The sequence below is a fragment of the Arachis hypogaea genome, chromosome 16 (assembly GCF_003086295.3).
Source record: "Arachis hypogaea cultivar Tifrunner chromosome 16, arahy.Tifrunner.gnm2.J5K5, whole genome shotgun sequence".
In the NCBI taxonomy this organism is placed as follows: Eukaryota; Viridiplantae; Streptophyta; class Magnoliopsida; order Fabales; family Fabaceae; genus Arachis; species Arachis hypogaea.
Genome location: NC_092051.1, coordinates 35,816,997 through 35,837,073, shown reverse-complemented (window position 1 = coordinate 35,837,073; position 20,077 = coordinate 35,816,997). Strand labels below are relative to the sequence as shown.

General features: G+C 35.1%; 1 protein-coding gene across 5 annotated transcripts; it reads right to left on the bottom strand.

The window, feature by feature from the left end:
- Positions 1-10,543: 10,543 nt before the first annotated feature.
- Positions 10,544-15,719, bottom strand: LOC112759034 (interactor of constitutive active ROPs 2, chloroplastic). 5 transcript variants are annotated; one of them, XM_025807848.3, is made up of 5 exons: positions 15,402-15,719; positions 14,185-14,262; positions 13,093-13,279; positions 11,179-12,858; positions 10,544-10,861 (listed from the first exon to the last, which is right to left on the bottom strand). In XM_025807848.3, the coding sequence occupies exons 2-4, from the start codon at positions 14,202-14,204 to the stop codon at positions 11,194-11,196; spliced, it is 1,872 nt and encodes a 623-aa protein (XP_025663633.1). In that variant the 5' UTR covers positions 14,205-14,262; positions 15,402-15,719; the 3' UTR covers positions 10,544-10,861; positions 11,179-11,193. The 5 variants fall into 5 exon arrangements, with proteins under 5 accessions (XP_025663633.1, XP_025663637.1, XP_072076319.1 ...); XM_025807852.3 differs by having other exon boundaries at positions 14,185-14,275; positions 15,402-15,682; XM_072220218.1 differs by lacking the exon at positions 15,402-15,719 and adding an exon at positions 14,675-14,806.
- Between the last annotated feature and the right edge of the window lie 4,358 nt (positions 15,720-20,077).

Below are 20,077 nucleotides of genomic sequence, written 5' to 3'. Positions count from 1 at the left end.
TTTTAACCAAAAACAATAATAGAAGACTCTAAACTAAAAAGAAAAATTTTTCCTAATCTAAGCAACAAAATAAACCGTCAGTTGTTCAAACTCGAACAATCCCCGGCAACGGTGCCAAAAACTTGGTGCACGAATTGTAAATCACACTTTTCACAACTCGTACCACTAACCAGCAAGTGCACTGGGTCGTCCAAGTAATACCTTACGTGAGTAAGGGTCGAATCCCACGGAGATTGTTGGCTTGAAGTAATCTATGGTTATCTTGTAATTTTTAGTCAGGATATCAATTATAATTATCATTTTGGATTGCGAAAAATAAAAGAGCATGAATTAAATACTTGTTATGCAGTAATGGAGAATATGTTGGAGTTTTGGAAATGCTTTGTCTTCTGAATCTCTGCTTTCCCCCTGTCTTCTTCTTGACGCACGCAAGGTTCCTCCTATGGAAAGCTGTGTGTTGGTGGATCACCGTTGTAAATGGCTACCATCCGTCCTCTCAGTGAAAATGGTCCAGGTGCGCTGTCACCGCATGGCTAATCATCTGTTGGTTCTCACTCATGCTGGAATAGGATCCGTTGATCCTTTTGCGTCTGTCACTACGCCCAACCCTTGTGAGTTTGAAGCTCGTCACAGTCATTCAATCCCTGAATCCTACTCGGAATACCACAGACAAGGTTTAGACTTTTCGGATTCTCAAGAATGCTGCCAATGGATTCTAGCTTATACCACGAAGATTCTGATTAAGGAATCCCAGAGATACTCATTCAATCGAAGGTAGAATGAAGGTGGTTGTCAGGCACACGTTCATAGGTTGAGAATGGTGATGAGTGTCACGGATCATCACATCCATCATATTGAAGTGCGAATGAACATCTTAGATAGAAGCAAGCGTGTTTGAATAGAAAACAGAAATAATTGCATTAATTCATCGGGACACAGCAGAGCTCCTCACCCCCAACAATGGAGTTTAGAGACTCATGCCGTCAAAGAGTACAAAGTTCAGATCTAAAATGTCATGAGGTACAAAATAAATCTCTAAAAGTTGTTTAAATACTAAACTAGTAACCTAGGTTTACAGAAAATGAGTAGACTAAGATAGATAGTGCAGAAATCCACTTCTGGGGCCCACTTGGTGTGTGCTGGGGCTGAGACTTGAGCTTTACACGTGCCTAGGCTGTTTCTAGAGTTAAACGCCAGGTTGTAACCTGTTTCTGGCGTTTAACTCCAACTTGTAACCTGTTTCTGGCGTTTAACGCCAGAATGCAACCTGGAACTGGCGTTGAACGCCAGTTTACATCGTCTATCCTTGAGCAAAGTATAGACTATTATATATTGCTGGAAAGCCCTGGATGTCTACTTTCCAATGCAATTGAATGCGTGCCAATTGGAATTTTGTAGCTCTAAAAAATTTATTCCGAGTGCAGGGAGGTCAGAATCCAACAGCATCAGCAGTCCTTTTTCAGCCTGAATCAGATTTTTGCTCAGCTCCCTCAATTTCAGCCAGAAAATACCTGAAATTACAGAAAAACACACAAACTCATAGTAAAGTCCAGAAATATGAATTTTTCCTAGAAACTAATAAAAATATACTAAAAACTAACTAAAACATACTAAAAACTACATAAAATTAACCCCAAAAAGCGTATAAAATATCCGCTCATCAAAGGTGAATCATCTTCACGGAGGAGCACAGCCTGGAATGAGACGGCCACCGGGATGACTGAGGTGGTTTAGTCCCTTTTTCACCTCCTATTTCCTTCTATTCCTATTATGTTATATTCCTATTTTCTGTTGTTTTGCTTTGAGTGCCTGCATGATCTTTAGTATTTTCAGTTCTTAGGTTCTAGTTTAATTCTGTGTTTGAGCTTAATTTGAAAGAATGTCTTATGTATCGCCCACTGAGCTTGAATCTAAAAGGAAAAAGAAAAGAAGTGATCTATTGCATGAGAAATTGAGTTTATATTTAAGAGTAGTCTTATGTACTTAAATGTGGTGGTGTTTCCTGTTACTTTGAATGCATGATATGAACAGTGCATATTTCAATTTGAATCAAAGGATGTTGATGCATGAGGAACAAGAGTATAGAGAACTATTATGAATTCTCCAAATTAAACAAGAAATTAATCTTTGAAGCAAAAAAATAGCAAAAAGAAAAAAAAGGTCTAAGGCTCTGAGCATCAATGGCTAGGAAGGTCAAGCATGATTAAAAGCTCAAAGAGTTGTTTTCCTAGCCATATGCTTGTGGTGTGAATGTGTCAAGTAATCCTTGAGACAGAGCACTAAAAGTTGAGACCAAGTGCAAATACAGAGTATGCCAAAGGCTTTGACTACCACTGTCTGAGAGCAATTGAAAGAGAAATCAGAACTCAAAAGAGTTCTCCAGTTAAGTGCTTGTTGTGTTTTGTGTAAGTAAAGCTTGAGATAAAACACTTAAAGTCCTGGCTAGGATCAAGGTGCAAAGCACCAAAGAAAAAAAAATAAAAATGTTGTGTTCAAGAATTAATCCGAAGTAAAGAAAAGACAAGAGAATTCATAATATTATTCGGATTCTAATTCTGAATGACATTGACATTCCTAAGATTCAAAGGATAGTGAGATGCCGAAACTATTCAAGGTTTTAGTGTTGTTAACCCCACTTTGAGATAGCCAGGAGCTTAATTGAACACTCAATTCTCATGTAAATTCATATCCAAAGTTTATATTAGTTTTGGTTGCTTGAGGACAAGCAACAATTCAAGTTTGGTGTTGTGATGCATGAGCATCTTTCTTATCTTTTCCTAGTGAATTTGCATTTAAATTTGCTAAGTTTAATCAAGATTTATGTATTTTAAGCCACTATGAGTACTACTTTGAGTTGTGTATAATTTGGTTTATTTCAGGTAGCAATCAGGCGAGTTTGACAGAGTTTGTGTAGAAGAAAAGGAAGAAAGTGGATAATGTTGTCAACCCTGACCTCCTCATACTCCAACGAGTATAACTTGAGTTACAGAGATCCAATTGATACGGTTTTCGAAGCATTGGAAAGCCAACTTTCATAACTTTCCAATGATATATGATAGTTTATACTTTTTTTCTGGCGCCACAGTGCCAAACGCCACATCCTCAAGTTTGGCGCAACATTCCTCAAGTTTGGCGCCAGAAGCCTTGGAACACGTGCGTGTTCGCTGCATACATCAAGTTTGGCGCCACATTCCTCAAGTTTGGCGCCAATATCACTATATAAACACATTTATGCATGGGTAGGGTGGTGCCAAACTCGGTGCAGCCCAAGTTTGGCGCCAACTCTAGTATCAAAGGTGGTCCTCACGCCCTATGAAGCCAGCAACGGGATCTTCTATTAATTTTTGGTTAAAACTTTAATTTATTTATAATAGAAAAAGATAGTATTTAGTTTTAGAAAATATATTTTATATTTATTAGGATTAGATATAAAAAGGAAAAGATTCAGCCCTTGGGTCTCTCTTCTCTCTTATGCACCTCATTCTATAGTTTACACTTTGGAACCCTAGTTTTCTCTCTGGGCCATGTGCAACTAAACCTCCATTGTTAAGGTTAGGAGCTCTGTTTATTCTATGGATTAATACTATTACTCTTCTATTTTAATTAATATATTGATTTCAATTTCAAGGATTTGTTTTCGTTTTTCATCTTAAGGATTTGAGTAAATCGGAAGAATAACCCTTATTCTAATTGTATTTTTGCTAAATCTTGGAAAAGTAATCTACTTGAACAACAGCTTGAAAACAATTTCTTCTAAATCACTAATTATCTGGACTTAACAGAATACGTGACATATAATCCTCTTATATTTAGGTAATTAGGATTTTTGTGGTTGATAAACTAGAATTGGACTTAAGCCTCTAATTGAAATTAAGTGATCAAAGAATTGGCGGTTAACTAGGTTAGAGGAGATTAAATTACTAAGAATTAGGGTTTAGTCACATATAGTTTGCCATGAATTGAATCTTGCATGATTAAAATAGTTGGCAAGAAAAGTTAATCCGGAAAATAAACAACTCTGAAACCTTAACTGTTTTCTCTCATAACTTTCATACCAAGTTTACTGTTTGCCTTTAATCCTCTGAATTTACTGTTGAATACAATTGAACTCTCAAAACACCATTTTTTGCTTGTTTGACTAAGCAAATCACTCAATCATTATTGCTTGATCCAACAATCCTCGTGGGATCAACCCTCACTCACCTGAGGTATTACTTGGTACGATCCAGTATACTTGCCAGTTAGTTTGTGGACTTTAAATTTCGCACGACGCTCATAAGCATCAACAGCATCAGCTACTACGCCATATGCTAGCATCCATATCGCAGCGGTGCATTTTTGGAGTGGTGACAAGCCTCTTCTTCCAGTTGCATCGACCCTCTGTTGGCAATACGGATAGACATTTGAGAGAGTGTCTGCTATCCGAAGAAACACATGTCTTCTCATTCGAAATCTCCATCGAAAAATGTAAGCATTATACACCGGCTCATCTACAAAGAAATCTTGGAAAATGCGATCATGTCCTGCATCTCGATCTCCGTTGATCCGTCTTCGAGGAATTGGGATAGAGCTTCTATCGATATCTTCTTATTCTGAATCATCGAATAAACACTCATCGATCCAATTATCCATGAGTGTGTTATCTCACCATCTTCTTTTACCATACAAAGGCTCTTTCCATTTCCTTAGCCATCCTTTCCATTTTCCTTTCATTTGCATTTGTCTCCATTTCTTTAATATATCACTGAATTTGTAATTTTTGTTCTTTCATCGCCGCTTGAATTTGTAATCCTTTTCTTTGATTGCCATAATCTTTGCTCTATGTTCCCTCTCCTCTTCTCTTTCTTTTTTCGTATCTATTAGTTCCTTTTCTCTAACATTCTTAATATCTTCCATGAGAGATAGTTTCTTAAAAATCGATGATTTCTTTTCCTAAGATCTTCAGACATTTGTGCTTTTTCCTTACCTTTTCTCTTGCTCTTCTTTGATCCTTGTGGGCGAACGGGAGAGTCCACACCGGTTTCGTCAGCCAACGGTGTTTCTGGATTTGATGATGATGAGTATGCTCCAGTTGCATTAATCTTGGTTCTCTTTGAGCCTCCACTCTGTGTAAGTAGTTGGCTTCTCCATTTTTGCTCCAAATAAAGCATATTTCAATGCCTCTCAAAAGTGAATTTTTTATCATAATTTGTCGAATAAAGTTTATAGGCCAACTCCTTATATCATCAACGTTTGAACCACTCCTTATGTTTCGACTAGTTTGATCGTAGCAACTAGCGAATTGTGCAACTGGCTTATTGATCTTATACCATCGTTTCTTACATGCAACTGCCCCCTTTTTCATGTTGGCGTTGAATTGTATACAATAGCTGTGAATTCGACTCCAAAATATTTTGTCCTTTTGGTCAGTACCAACTATAGGATCAATTGAAACATTTAACCATACACTGATCAACATCTCGTCCTCTTTTCAATGCCAGTGTTGAATACTATCTTGCCTACGATTTTCAATGTCATCATCATTGAGATCAATAACATCTAATCCACGAGGGTCGGCAAAATCTGAATATTACAAATTTGGACTAGATTATATCGGAGTCTGAAGGGATGGATTAGAAGAGCCACTAACACCAGATGAGTCATGTCTCGATGTACTGAATTGAGTTGGAAACGGCACAGATGTTGGAGTAACATTTTCGATAAAGGAATTAAATATGGATGAAAATAAAAAATGTGGTGTTTGTGAATTTTGATTATGTGGTTGGAATATAGGAAATTAATTATTAGAAGGAGCTTAAAAATTGAAATTAGGAACATTTTGTGGATTTGGATTTTAAAACGTATTTGGTAGTGTGAAGTTTTGATTTGGAATTTGAGAGTTTGAAGTTTGATATTGTTGGGTATTTAGAGTTTGAGAAAAGTTTTGTAAGTAATTGAAAAAAGAGTTGAGTTAGTTTGGATCCATTTTTTCAAACAAAAAATAATCTTAGTAGAACTTTAATTTCATAAACTGGAAAGAAGATGAAGAAGAGTAGAAGAAAGTGTGAGAATAGAAGTGTATGTAAGTAGTATATATAGAGTAATAAAATATTAATTTATTAATAATAACGGTAACATAGTGACGACTAGTTTTCAACAGCTAATTTTACAATGGATAGTTTTGCAACGGCTAATTTTGTAATGTAATTAGCATTTTTAAATTTTATAAATAAAAATAAATGACCCAACCAAAAAATATTTTGTAATGTGTAAAATTTAAGTTTTTTTATGTAAACAAATTTAATTAATTATAATTTAATATAACAATATAAATAATATTTAATATGATTTAATAAAATTATTTATATTAATTATTATTAAAATAATTAATATAAATTATTAGTTAAATAAAATATAACTATTTAATATAATATAATTAATTATTATAATTTTAATAAATTAAATATAATTTAATTATTTAATATAATTATTGAATTTAATTATTTAATATAATTATTCAATAATTATATTAAATAATTAAATTATATTTAATTTATTAATAATTATAATAATTAATTATATATGTAAAGTATATATATATATAAAGTTAATATATGTCTACATATTATTGGTTTTTATTTAAAGAGAGCAAGTTCAGTAGGGTTTTTACAATTTTAAAAAACTTGAAGGAACTCTCTTCTCCTCTACTCCAATGCTAAAGTCTCTTATTTTTCTGACACACAGGAAATAAAATTCCAATTTTTGTTACTCTTGGGGGTTGCTCTTAAGAATCGTATTTTTTTTTTCCTGACCAAAAAAAAAAAAAAAGAATCGTATTTTTTCCAATCTGTGACTAGTTAGTGGTATGGTGTGCTAAGGTGTGATTGTGTGAGATTGGGGGGTAAAAAATTAAGGATTTTCTAACTCTATCAGTAAGAAAAAAATTACAAATGATAAAGAAATTGTGAAAAAAAGTGTCTGAGAAAAAATTTACTTTACTAATTAGGTTTAGAAATTAGAATTGGTAATTGATAGTTTTTGATTAAAAGTTTAAGCCCAATAAATTTTGTTTTTTTTTTTTTGGTTTCTTTATTTATATATAATTTGTATGTTATTTTTTTTTTCTTTTTCTACGTTCTTTATTTCTATAAGATTTTATTTTTTTATTTTTTTACAACATAAAACTTGTATTTTTAATTCAATGAAATGAATTGAATAAAATAATGGCAGTGGCACTAACACACGTCAAAATCAAAATTTGATTATACTTATTTGTAAGACTTTTTTTAATTATTTTTTATAATAAGTTTATACTTATTTTAAGATAATAATATAATACATCTAATTTAAATTAAATATGTATTAAAACTTAAAAGATATAGAATATGCTTATTTATCAAATAAAAAAATTATGAATTAAAATCTATTTAAATTACTAATTTTCTATAGCAATTATTTTTTATTATTCTATAACATAAACTATATAATATTATGAAATTTATATATGTATAAATTTGAATTTTTTTAAATAAATATTTTAATTCTTTTATTTACCAAAATATATAATTTGTAGATAATTTACTATTTTATGTATTATTATTTATTTCATTTACAGTATAAACGAATTAGTAATACATGTATCTCATTTACACTATAAACGAAATAAGACACATACATTGATGAATATGTCATGGGTGCACATGTATTGTGTAACAATGCTTATCTCGTTCACGGTATAAACAAGATATGTGTATTACTAATTCATTTACACTGTGAACAAAATAAGCACAAACGGCGTCTATATGTGTAACTCGTTCGCAACGCCTTTTGGATGTCACTTTCATCCATTTCTAACCTCTCTTCTCTCACTTAGACCATTTTTTTGAGATATTTGAGTGGAACAGACTCTATGATGCGCCTAAAGGTAAGGAATGACGACATCAACCGTTTGAGCACGACGTGGCATGATTGACTTTTAGGTTAGTGTTATTATGTTTTTATTTTAAATTAAAAAATTAAAAAATTATATTTATTGTACTAATATGTGTGATTAGAGTAGCCTTGTCTTTATTTTAAATTAAAAAAAATTATAAAATTATATGTATTGGACTATATGCAGCATTCATTAAGTATCGTTTACTCTCTATGAATTTGAAATGGGTCATGAAGTTTGCTGACATGTGTTTGACAGAGTACTAATGAAAAGTGCTTGGCGTTCTCCAACCACTATCAACACTTGAAAGTCACAACACATAGAGAAAAATCCCAGAATACCTTGTCAAATTGGCTGCAATCGTGCACCAACAAATGGCTATCATAGTACGGTACCACACTGAAATCACTTATCGTGTCGGGACAATAACTTTGCAATACTTGCAACAACCTCAGAACCTTATTGTACGACTCCTCCCAATCACCATAGATATGGGCAATTGCCTTTTACTTGGTCATCCAAACCTTCCTGTATAATGATTTGTAGTGATAGATATAGATGGATTAGACTGTATGACACTGCAAATGAGGTTGTTATACAATTGTCGATGGTCTTGAGGCATGGTGGGGACTAGACAAGTGTGCGATCCTCCAAATTTACACACTTTCCTATCGAATTAATATAAAATGGGATCATTATACGTCCGTCCTAAAACAATCATCATAAACAAGAATAGTGTAACTTTAGACATCATAAAGCGGCTACCAATATCCAAAATTTTGTCGGAGTGCAACACGAAGGCTCCAAGAACATCCTGCTACAGATTGTCTGCAATGCACATGGTACTTTGCTCGATCAGACTCAACAACCTTATACTCGTCACTCCTCCGAATGGCGAATGCTGTAATTCTTCACACCTAGTATGACAGCCTCCCTGCTCTTGAATCTATGCCCAATGCAAAACTCCACATTGTTGTCTGTGTTGTAATCATCTCCCCTTATTCTTGAATCTATTAAGAAAAATGGAGTATCCTCATGCATCACGTCAAGATTCAGTGTGTGATAGTGGCTAGTTATAATAGACAATTCCAGAACTGGTTTTGGGGCAGGTAGAAGATACCAAACTATTTCACCGACTGGAGTCTCTAGTATAAACTCCTCTTCATCCCCAGAAGAACCATTTTCGTTGCTGTCAGCGACGTATTCTTCATCCAACTCCTCACTATCCGCTTCCATGTGATCCACTGGACTAGCACACTGCAGAGGTGATGGTGCAAGAGGTGGGTTATCTTGGACAAAATTCGAGTTTCCAGAACCACCACCACCTACGTCACCAACCTCCGCAGAAATCTCCATCGCTTGTTGGGCCATGATTCTTTCATAGACATCAAAAATCAGGTGCACATGCTCATCGCTATCTAACCAAAAAATATGAAACCGAAATACTCTATTTTCTATTAGTGCTAACAACCTATACCCAATTCTTCTAATCTCCTTTGTCCCATTATCACCTAAGCTCGTCAATATTAGGCTCTTCAACTTAGACAAAGAACTTAATCAACGAGTGCGCAATAGGATAAGACTATCACACTAGAAAACAACCCCATTGTCACTGGTTTTCATTTGACAATTAGAATATACACTCATAAAAATATATTTACCACTACATTTTTACTAAACTTAGTGAAAGAACAAAGAAGAAAAATGGGTAAGAAGAAGTGATATGCTTGTGACCAAGGCTAATACTTTGCAAATTCTTTTATATTTGAGTTAAATTTGTCATACTATATCTCATTTACAGTGTAAACAAATTTTAGCTACTGCGTATCACGTGTGCACCCGTTTTCTTTGTTTAAGAAACGTGTCTTATCTCATTTACAATGTAAACGAAATTCGTTTACACTGAAAACGAGATAAATAATGATACATAAAAATGATAAATTACCTATAAATTACATATTTTGATAAATAAAAAAAATTAAAATATTTAATTAAAAAAAACGTATAAATCTTGATATTTGATTATTTTCTTTTTAATATAGTTCTTGTGTTATACTTATTTGAGATTATGAAGCTTCAATCGGTTTTGTACTTTTAATTTATGTAATTTTTAAATTTATATTAGCATATTTTTATGTTTTTTATATATTTAAAATTTACATATTATTTATTATAATACAATTATTTCAATTGAATCATGATTGAATCGGTTAACCTTCTAAACTGACAACAACTAGAATGATTCGATAACCAATTCGATTTTCAAAACTTTGAATTGAATCGAAAATGCAGATATAAGTTAAAGCTCTTGAATGTCGTGAATACATACTAGTCAAAGATTTATTAATCTAAAATTCGAAAAAAATATCAAAGATAAAAAGGATGAGTACTACCTTTTTCTAAACAAAGAATCTCCCTTTGTTTATTTGACACAGTAAAATCTTTGTTCAAAAGACAAGTTTTTATGTATCCATTTCTGATGTTACAACCATGCAAGTTTCTCTATCTTCTACCTTTATATTTCTGTAAAAGATATAGTATTCAAAACACACTCGATAATACAATACATTATCGTCTTAGACCCCACTACCCCAGCATGTGAAACAACACTGACATTAGTCTCAGTTAATATTAGGACATTAATTAGTATTGCCTTTCATTCATATCAATAAATCATCTTGCTACTTGCTACATACTATTGAGGAATAAGAATGTCATGACATGAAAACAGACTTGATGACTGCTAGTCCTAGACACAACAAAATAAAATGGGGGGTGGGTCCCCATCAACCACTTAAACTATTAACTGCATCATCATTAATAAGCCGCTTCATTTCATGCGGGGGTTCTATGTATCTACAAAAGAAATATCTTTCACAATATTTTGTCATAGATTTCCCCCAAGGAACTGCTTAACATGGCCATGTCTCAAGAAAAACCAACCAGTACCTGACAAAGGCAAATAAAATAAAAAATGAAAGGAGTAACATGGCATGAAAAACATTGGTGAAAAAAGCTACAAATCACAAAAACTGATGCAAATACTGATACCATTGTACATGACTTGATATTGTTTAGAAGTTACAAGATACGATATGATTTTAGCATAACTCATAAAATGGGTAAAATAATTAACTTAAAGCACAGCCTTTTAACTAAAAGAGGAATACTAATCTCAGCATTAATGTAAGCTATTCTAACCATAGCACATATGCGGAAACTATTTAGCGTAAAGGTGCATCATAGATTGAATGATGAGAAAATACCCGGAACCACTTAAGCTATTGGTGATTCTTCCTCCATAACACTCCAATCCTCTTCCTTAAGCTACTTTTCTTCTTTGGTGACTCTTCATCAGTGTCTTCTAAATAAGTTGTACTCAACCTGCCGGTAACGGAATTGAAGCTACAATCAAGTGAGCCATTTCTCTCCACAAATTTCCCATTGTTGTTTCCAGAAGCAAGCATAGACGCTGCAGCTTCTGCTGCCTTTCTCCACTGGTCCGACTGAACCTTCAGTCTCCTCAGTTCAGCCTCCAACTCCAAATTCATGACCTGTGCGGCATCCAACTGCTCTGTAACACGTGCCACTCTCAGCTTACTTTTATCAACTTCTTCAGTTATGTAGTCAAGTTTAATCAATGCCTCCTTTTCCGCAACCTTTGCAGCTTCAGCTGTAGCAACAGCCTCTTCAGTAATTCTATTCTTCTCCAATTCCTTTTTTATTTCCATCTTGAGCATACAGTTTTCTGCGGTTATAGTTTGCAACTCAGTGTCTCTGTCTAATATTTTTGCCTTCAAATCCGCAATGTCAGCATCCAATTTCTTAAGCTCCATGGCAAGTTCAAATTCCCTTTCTCTAGTTTGGTTTTCCTTGATCCTAGAGTTGAGCCCTTCATTCTCCTGCGAGATACTCAGCAACCAAGATTCCTTTTCCATCAAGTTTGCCTTTAGTTCTTCAGCAGCTGCTGTAGCTCTCCTCAGTTCCTCACTTAATTCAGCTTCTCGCTGACCAGATTCAGATTTAGAACGTTCAAGTTGTTCATAAGCACTTCTAATCTGCAATGTGCTTTGGATATACTCTTCTTGGAACCTTATCTCGGAGGCATCCAATGCAGATTTCAACTGCTCTACTTCAGACTGTGCAGAGCTAAGCTCAGCTTTGAGCCGGTTTATCTCCTCAACTTCACCGTTTTCCCACACATGTCCTTGTTCTTCAGTTGGACCTAATATAATTTTGTTAGCACCGCTAACCAAATTAGCCTCTAGTATGCTCACGAGTCCCTCCAATGATTTTATTTGAGTTCTTGATTGTTCCAACTCTGAGGCAACAGATTCATACTCTTCTGTAGCTTTCATGCCATCTGCTCGGAGTGCTTCCATGGTATTATTTGCAGTTTCCAATTGCATTTGCATTTTGCCAACCAACTCCAAGGCCCGGGATTCCACGACTCTGCAATCACTTACTTCGTTTTTAAGATTTTCTACAACACAGAGAGCATTGGCAAGCTCCATCCTCAAATCCTGAATCTCAGCATAAGCTGCATCTTTGTTGTTTGACTGAGTAGCTTCGGAGTCTACCCTTTCAAGCTGCGTTTTCAGTTTGTGTATTTCGTTCATGGCAGATAACAAAGCAGCTGAGTCCATTGATTGCTGCTTCTGGACAGCCTCTAGTTCTGACTGCCATGCTCGATCTCGATCTTGAGAAATTTTATGGAGTTCTTGCAGCCGTGCTTCCTCAGAGGCAGAAAGGTCCATAAGCTGCTGATTAGATTCCTCCAGCTCTTTTGACAGGGCTAAAAGCTGCTTCTTTGCCGCCTCGGCTTCCTGTTGAGCTTTTCTCTTCCATAACTCGGATGAGTTAAGTTGATCCTTCGATTTCTTCAGATCTTCTTGAAGCTGAGAAATCTGAGATTCCAATTCCTGGACCTTACTAGATCGTTTTTTCTAGACACAGATGATTAAGAGGGAAATTATATAGTGATTGAGAAAAAATGAAAGCCATCAATGACAAACAATTTAGACTTATATATATACAAGCATAATAGATTAATGAAGAAATCAAATAACATTTAACAGGAACCATAAGGCAATTTAGAGTATACTGCCAAAGAAATTAATGGAAATGAAAGTTTAAATCAGAATGGCATTTAGACTGCGCCATAAGTCAACTTCAAATACCTCAGTTATTGGACTTTGTGGTGAACGATGCTCGTTGACCTTGGGACTCCTATCTTTTAGTGACTTTCTTGCAGGGTTTGGAGAGGAAGAAAGCGAATCGGAATCGGAGTTTGGTGTTTTCAACATGCGAGCAGTCCGAGGGGTGTTTACAGGGGATTTCCTTTGGGGCATTTCGGATGAATTAGTTCTGCTTAAAATCAGCCGTTAGACAGTTAGTATGCATAAATAAAAGCAGAATATGGATCAAGAACCATCTTGATATAGCACATCAATATACATGTGTAATCAGGATATACAAACATAATTTAAACACCGCAATTAAGATAAATGTGTTGCTATTTCAAGGATGGACAATAAACAATATAGCTTTTTATTTTTTAACCCAAAGGAACACCAGCTAATATATGTTAACTTTTTTTACATGGCATTAATAAATTTTAAAACGTTCACTCTATTCACAATCGGCATCTATATTCTGCATATGATAAATGTCTAGAAGAAAAATAGAGCTTCACAAGCAAATAATGATACAATCACGGGATAGTAAGAAATACTAAGACAAGAACGATAAATTAATAGCATTTTTTTTTTGTAAAAAAAAAGGCAAAAGAAATCTTCCACTGAATACCTTTAATGCCGAAACTCAAAACATTCCAAATTGAAAACATTCAAGCCAATTGACAATGTAATATTTTCCATCTTAAGTTAAACTAAAACTTTTCAACACTTGGCCATACTGTATTTTTAACAATATTAAAGAGCCATATATTATTGCCTCAAGAACAATAAGAACTAGGAGAAGTTCATTTAAACGGTTTCATCTTTCTGTCTACCAAAACACAAGGAAGAATCCATTTATAAACATCTCTGGAAAAAAATAAATTAGTTTGTCAGGGATAAAGTTACATGAATCCATCCAAAATTAGTTTTACTTTCCTTTTTTCCCAGCCAGAGGAACAATCCTTAATCTATATACATAGACTCGTTAATCTTGGGCTACCCAGTACTAATTCCACATTGATACCAAAATTCAGTCATAAGACTGCACAAAAGATAGAAAACAGTGAAAGTGTCAAATGATGACAATCTTACCTTGCTTTTGGTGTATGCATATTTTAACCTCCCAAATGAAAAAGAAAGGCAAATTCAACGAACCCTGACCCACTATTCCTGCAATACGAATCTGAGTAAGAAAAAAAAAAAAAAAAAAGAAGATGAAAAGGAATTTGATTTATACGCAACAGAAAAAAGCAATAGATCACAAATGAATAGCTAATCATCAGGTTGAATAAAAGTAAAATAAAACCAAAAAAAAAAAAAAAACTAACAAACAAACAAACAGCATATAATCCCTTCAAAGAAACTCCAATAAAGCTAACTCCACTACTACCTACCAAATCTAAACACAACCAAATAAGCAAAAGAAAACCAAAACAGAAAACATCACACTAAAGCTTTCAAATAACTGCTATCATTAACAGAAAAAAATCATTTCCAACGCAAACATTTTTACCCTTTGGTCTACTACTGAATGCTGCACCAAAATTGAATACGCTAAGACTTATTAATTACGGGCACACACCAGTGACCACTCAGAAAACCACAGTTTCACATCTCTTTCATGTTTCAGCATTGCAGAAACAGATATTTTCTTCTTCTTCTTCTTCTTCTTCTTCTTCTTCTTCTTCTTCTTTTAAATTCTTTCAATCTGCAACTTAGCCACGGGAACAGTGCTCACGTGTTGCACATAGTATATTTTCGGATTCCTCGACAAACCTTTTTCAAAGTGGAAGATTATATATGAAGCTCACAAAAGTAAAGAACGGATTATCTGGCTCCATTTTCTTTTTTCCCTCTCTTCTTTTTGGTTTTTCATTTAAGTGAAACCCCAGTATGTGGGGAAAAACATAACTTTGAAGCGTTTTATGAATGCACAGAATGATATCTTCCGAAAAGAAATGAAGAATCCCAGATCTAAAACATGCAGTGTGAAATAAAACACAAGATGCAAGGGAACATAGAACAAACATGTAAAATGCAAAACAAAGCACGGAGAGAGAGAGAGAGAGAGAGAGAGAGAGAGAGGGAGAGAGAGAGAGAGAGAATGAATGCACAAAGCTCAATGCATAAGTAGTAATAATGATGAAGATGATATTCTTTCCTAAAAATATAAGCTTTAGAAAAGAGGGGAAGGGGGTGCAGAAAGGAAACAAAAATAAACGAAGGCAATAGCCAAGAAGAAGCAGCCAAAAAATGTAAATGAAAGAGGAGGAAGTTGAGTGAGTGAGACAGAAGTAGAATGGTCTTACAGTGAATGGAAATGGAGGAGAGGGTGTTAGTAATGACTAAGCATTGGAAAGTGGAAGGAAGGTGGTGGTGGTGGTGGCCGAGACTGTTGGCGTTCTCGACTGACAGAGAGTGAGTATGGTGGTTGTATGTATTTGTGTCAGGTGAGGGAGAGCAGGCAACAGCTAAAAGACGTTTCATGCTGAACCCTCCATTAATGCTACGCATTCCTCTTTCCTTCCACGCGCCCTTCACTGCTCTCTACTCTCTTACATCCAATTGCGCCATTACATCTAACTATCTCGGGTTACATACACCCATAGAAGAATAAAACTTTATATGAGTTGAAACCATTTTGGCCTGAAATTATGGATAGGCTTTAATTTTGACTCTCAAATTATAGTTATCCAATTAATATTTTTAAATATTGAATCACGTTTGTTTCTATAATAATCTCTGTTAATGAAAATCTGATATGACACATTAAGTTAATAGAATGTGTATTCATGTAGTACTCAACTTGTCAGAATGAATGTGTGATGCGTAAATGATGTAGCAAAAATTAAAAGGATTCAATTTAATCCCTCCATAGATGATAAAATTCTAATTTGCAGGCCTCCTTTTTGAATACGTTCGAGATTGTGCTGGAGAAATGATGAGTTCAGGAAGCCAAGCTGCAGGGAGTTCTGCACCATTACGTTCTCATGGGACTTTCTTGAGGAACCTTACTCGTGGAAGATTGGAGAAGATTTCTGATTGGTGTGGTAGAGGAATGCATTCAGTGCTTCGATGGTCTGGGACAAATGCCAATCCTGAAAGACTCTTTTATAGGTGTCCAAATTATAATATAAGTTCTCAATGTCGTCTTCTTCATGTTTAATGTGTTGCTACTAGTATTTGTGTTTGATGAGTAATCTTAAACTTTTTTTCTTTTTATTGGTTGATGTGAAATTGGCAAAGTTCTGGAAGAATGTGGTGTGGTTTCTTTATGTGGGCAGACAGCAAAGAAGAACAGAGTTTAGTGGACAAAACACAACCTACAAGTAGTGATAATAGTTGGAAGATGAATTTAGTATGGAGAATTACTTCAATGGAAGTTGAAATTAGGTATTTGAACAAATAAATTAGTATTTTAAGTTTGGTTATTTGTTTAGTTGTGTTTGTAACTGTTATGTATGGTGTAAGCATGATTAAATTTTGATTAAAAGTGTGGACTTGAAGGTATGTACTCTGAGAGTGAATGAAAGCATTGTATTCAAATTTCCATGAAAAAGAAGCATGGTGTTAGCTCTTCTGGTACATATGTAATGTTGCAATAGTGAGAAAGTAAAGCTAAGTATTAAACATACTAGTACCATTTATAAACTTGAAATAAAGTGTCTACATTTAGGGTCCAAAAAAGGGCATGCATAGTGGTGCACAAATTGTGAACCACACTTTTCACAACTCGTACCACTGACCAGCAAGTGCACTGGGTCGTCCAAGTAATACCTCACGTGAGTAAGGGTCGAATCCCACGGAGATTGTTGGTTTGAAGCAATCTATGGTTATCTTGTAAATCTTAGTCAGGAAGTCAATTATGTTTATCAGTTGAATTGAAAATAAACAAGAGAGCATGGATTAAAGGTTACTTGTTATGCAGTAATGGAGAATATGTTGGAGTTTTGGAGATGCTTTGTCTTCTGAATCTCTGCTTTCCTCTGTCTTCTTGTTCACGCACGCACGTCCTCCTATGGCAAGCTGTGTGTTGGGACATCACCGTTGTCAATGGTTACATCCCCTCCTCTTGTGAAAATGGTCCAAATGCTCTGTCACAGCACGGCTAATCATCTGAGGTTCCCGATCATGCTGGAATAGGATTCACCATCCTTTTGCGTCTGTCACTACGCCCAGCACTCGCGAGTTTGAAGCTTGTCACAGTCATTCAATCCCTGAATCCTACTCGGAATACCACAGACAAGGTTTAGACTTTCCGGATTCTCATGAATGCCGCCATCAATCTAGCTTATACCACGGAGATTCTGATTAAGGAATCTAAGAGATATTCATTCAATCTGATGTAGAACGGAGGTGGTTGTCAGGCACGCGTTCGTGGGGAAATGATGATGATTGTCACGTTCATCACATTCATGTTGAAGTGCGAATGAATATCTTAGATAGGAACATGCATGTTTGAATAGAAAACAGGAATACTTGCATTAATTCATCGAGACACAGCAGAGCTCCTCACCCCCCAACAATGGAGTTTAGAGACTCATGCCGTCAAAGAGTACAAAGTTTAGATCTAAAATGTCATGAGATGCAAAATAAGTCTCTAAAAGTTGTTTAAATACTAAACTAGTAGCCTAGGTTTACAAAAAATGAGTAAACTATGATGGATGATGCAGAGATCCACTTCTGGGGCCCACTTGGTGTGTGCTGGGGCTGAGATTTAAGCAATTCACGTGCAGAGGCCATTTGTGGAGTTGAACGCCAGTTTTTGTGCCAGTTTGGGCGTTCAACTCCAGCTTTTGATCCTTTTCTGGCGCTGGACGCCAGAATTGGACAGAGAACTGGCGTTGAACGCCAGTTTACGTCATCTATCCTTGTGCAAAGTATGGACTATTATATATTGCTGGAAAGCCCTGGATGTCTACTTTCTAACGCAATTAGAAGCATGCCATTTCGAGTTCTGTAGCTCCAGAAAATCCACTTTGAGTGCAGGGAGGTCAGAATCCAACAGCATCAGCAGTCCTTTTTCAGCCTGAATCAGATTTTTGCTCAGCTCCTTCAATTTCAGCCAGAAAAATACCTGAAATTACAGAAAAATACACAACTCATAGTAAAGTCCAGAAATATGAATTTTTCCTAAAAACTAATGGAAATAAACTAAAAACTAACTAAAACATACTAAAAACTATATGAAATTAACCCCAAAAAGCGTATAAAATATCCGCTCATCACATAGTGAATATCCAACAACATTGCTTGCCAATAACTGAACAAATATCCAGCAAGCCATGAACAAAATACATCTAGAAATTCTTCAACAAAATAGCCAAGTATTTGGACACACATAATCATGTTCCAATGACACAAGATAAACATAATTAAGAAAACAACTACCCTAACTATAATAGTCCATCACAACTAAACATCATTCATTTCTTCCTAGGATGTTTGAATGCTGACTTTACTCTAGGTGTTGGGACAAACTTCATGAATTCAGCCATCCTTGAAGATGTTCCAGCACTTGCTTCTTACAGTGGGTCAACATTTGATGATCCTGGGGCTGGAGATGCTTTCCTCTTAGGCTGTAATTTGTTGGGCCTCGTTGCAGGAATTACCTATAGTTGCATGAGTAGAATACAAGTCCCCGTCAATCGAAATAATAATTAAATTAAACAGATATTTAAAATAAACGTTAAAAACATAAATAATAGGACATATTGGATTCTTACTTGTTTCTTATCTCCATTATCTGGTTGTGAAAAAGGTGTTTGTGATAGCACAATCTCTGAAGTAGCATAAGCCATTGTTGAGGCTGTAGAGGTGGCAACATTAGTTGCTAGAACAGGGTCACCTCCTGCTTCTCCATCTTGTGTAGACTAACCCTCTATGGTTTCATTTGCATTAGAACCCTTTTCTTTCTCCTTAGCTATTACAGCTGCTGCAGCAGCAGCAAGGGCAGCTGCAATGTCATCAGCTTTTCTATGGGAGCAGCTTCTTTTCGTGTGACCTTTTGTCCCTGATAAACCACTATTTTATGATTTATCTTGTACTCAATTGAGTAGTTTTTATTAACTCTTTACCCACTTATTCATACTATTTGCATGGTTTTATATTTCCTTCCTAATTATGTGTTTTGATTGAAAACATGCTTCTTTGATCTTATATTTGCTTATTATTAATCCTCTCTTATTACCATTAGATGCCTTGATATGTGTGTTGAGTGATTTCAGATATTATAGGGCAGGAATGACTCAGAGGATAGAAAGGAAGCATGCAAAAGTGGAATGAATACAAGAAGTTGAAGAAGTTGCTAAGCTGTCCAGCCTGACCTCTCTGCACTCAAACGGCTATAACTTGAGCTATAGAGGTCAAAACGACGCGGTTCCAGTTGCGTTGGAAAGCTAACGTCCGGGGCTTCGATTTGATATATAATATGCTATAGATCCCCTGACGCTAGTCGACGCGACCGCGTGATCCATGTGGCCGCATCGCAAGTGACGAAAATCAGCGAATCTGAATTTGCAACCAGCGAATTCTGGACTATTTTTGACCCAGTTTGCGACCCAGAAAACACAGATTAAAGGCTATAAAGTGGGGGACTACATCCATTCAAAGGAGGCTCTCATAATTCACTTCTCATGATTTAGATTTAGTTTGAGAGGGAGATTCCCTCCTCTCTCTTTAGGATTAGGATTTAGATTTAGGATTTTATTCGCTTTCAGGATTATCTCTATTTATCAGGTTCAACATTCCTTTTTATTTACTCTTGCAATTTTATGAATTCTTCCATGTTACAGATTACTCTTTTGAATTAATATTACTTGAGGTATTTCAGTTTAATATTGCTTTCTTTTATTTACATTATTGTTATTCCCATCTGAAGACATTTTTATTCCAGTAAATTTACTTTTTCCCCTTTTGGTCTTGGTTAAGAAATCAGTGACTCAACATTATCGAACTCAGCATAATTGATAATCGTTATCTTGCT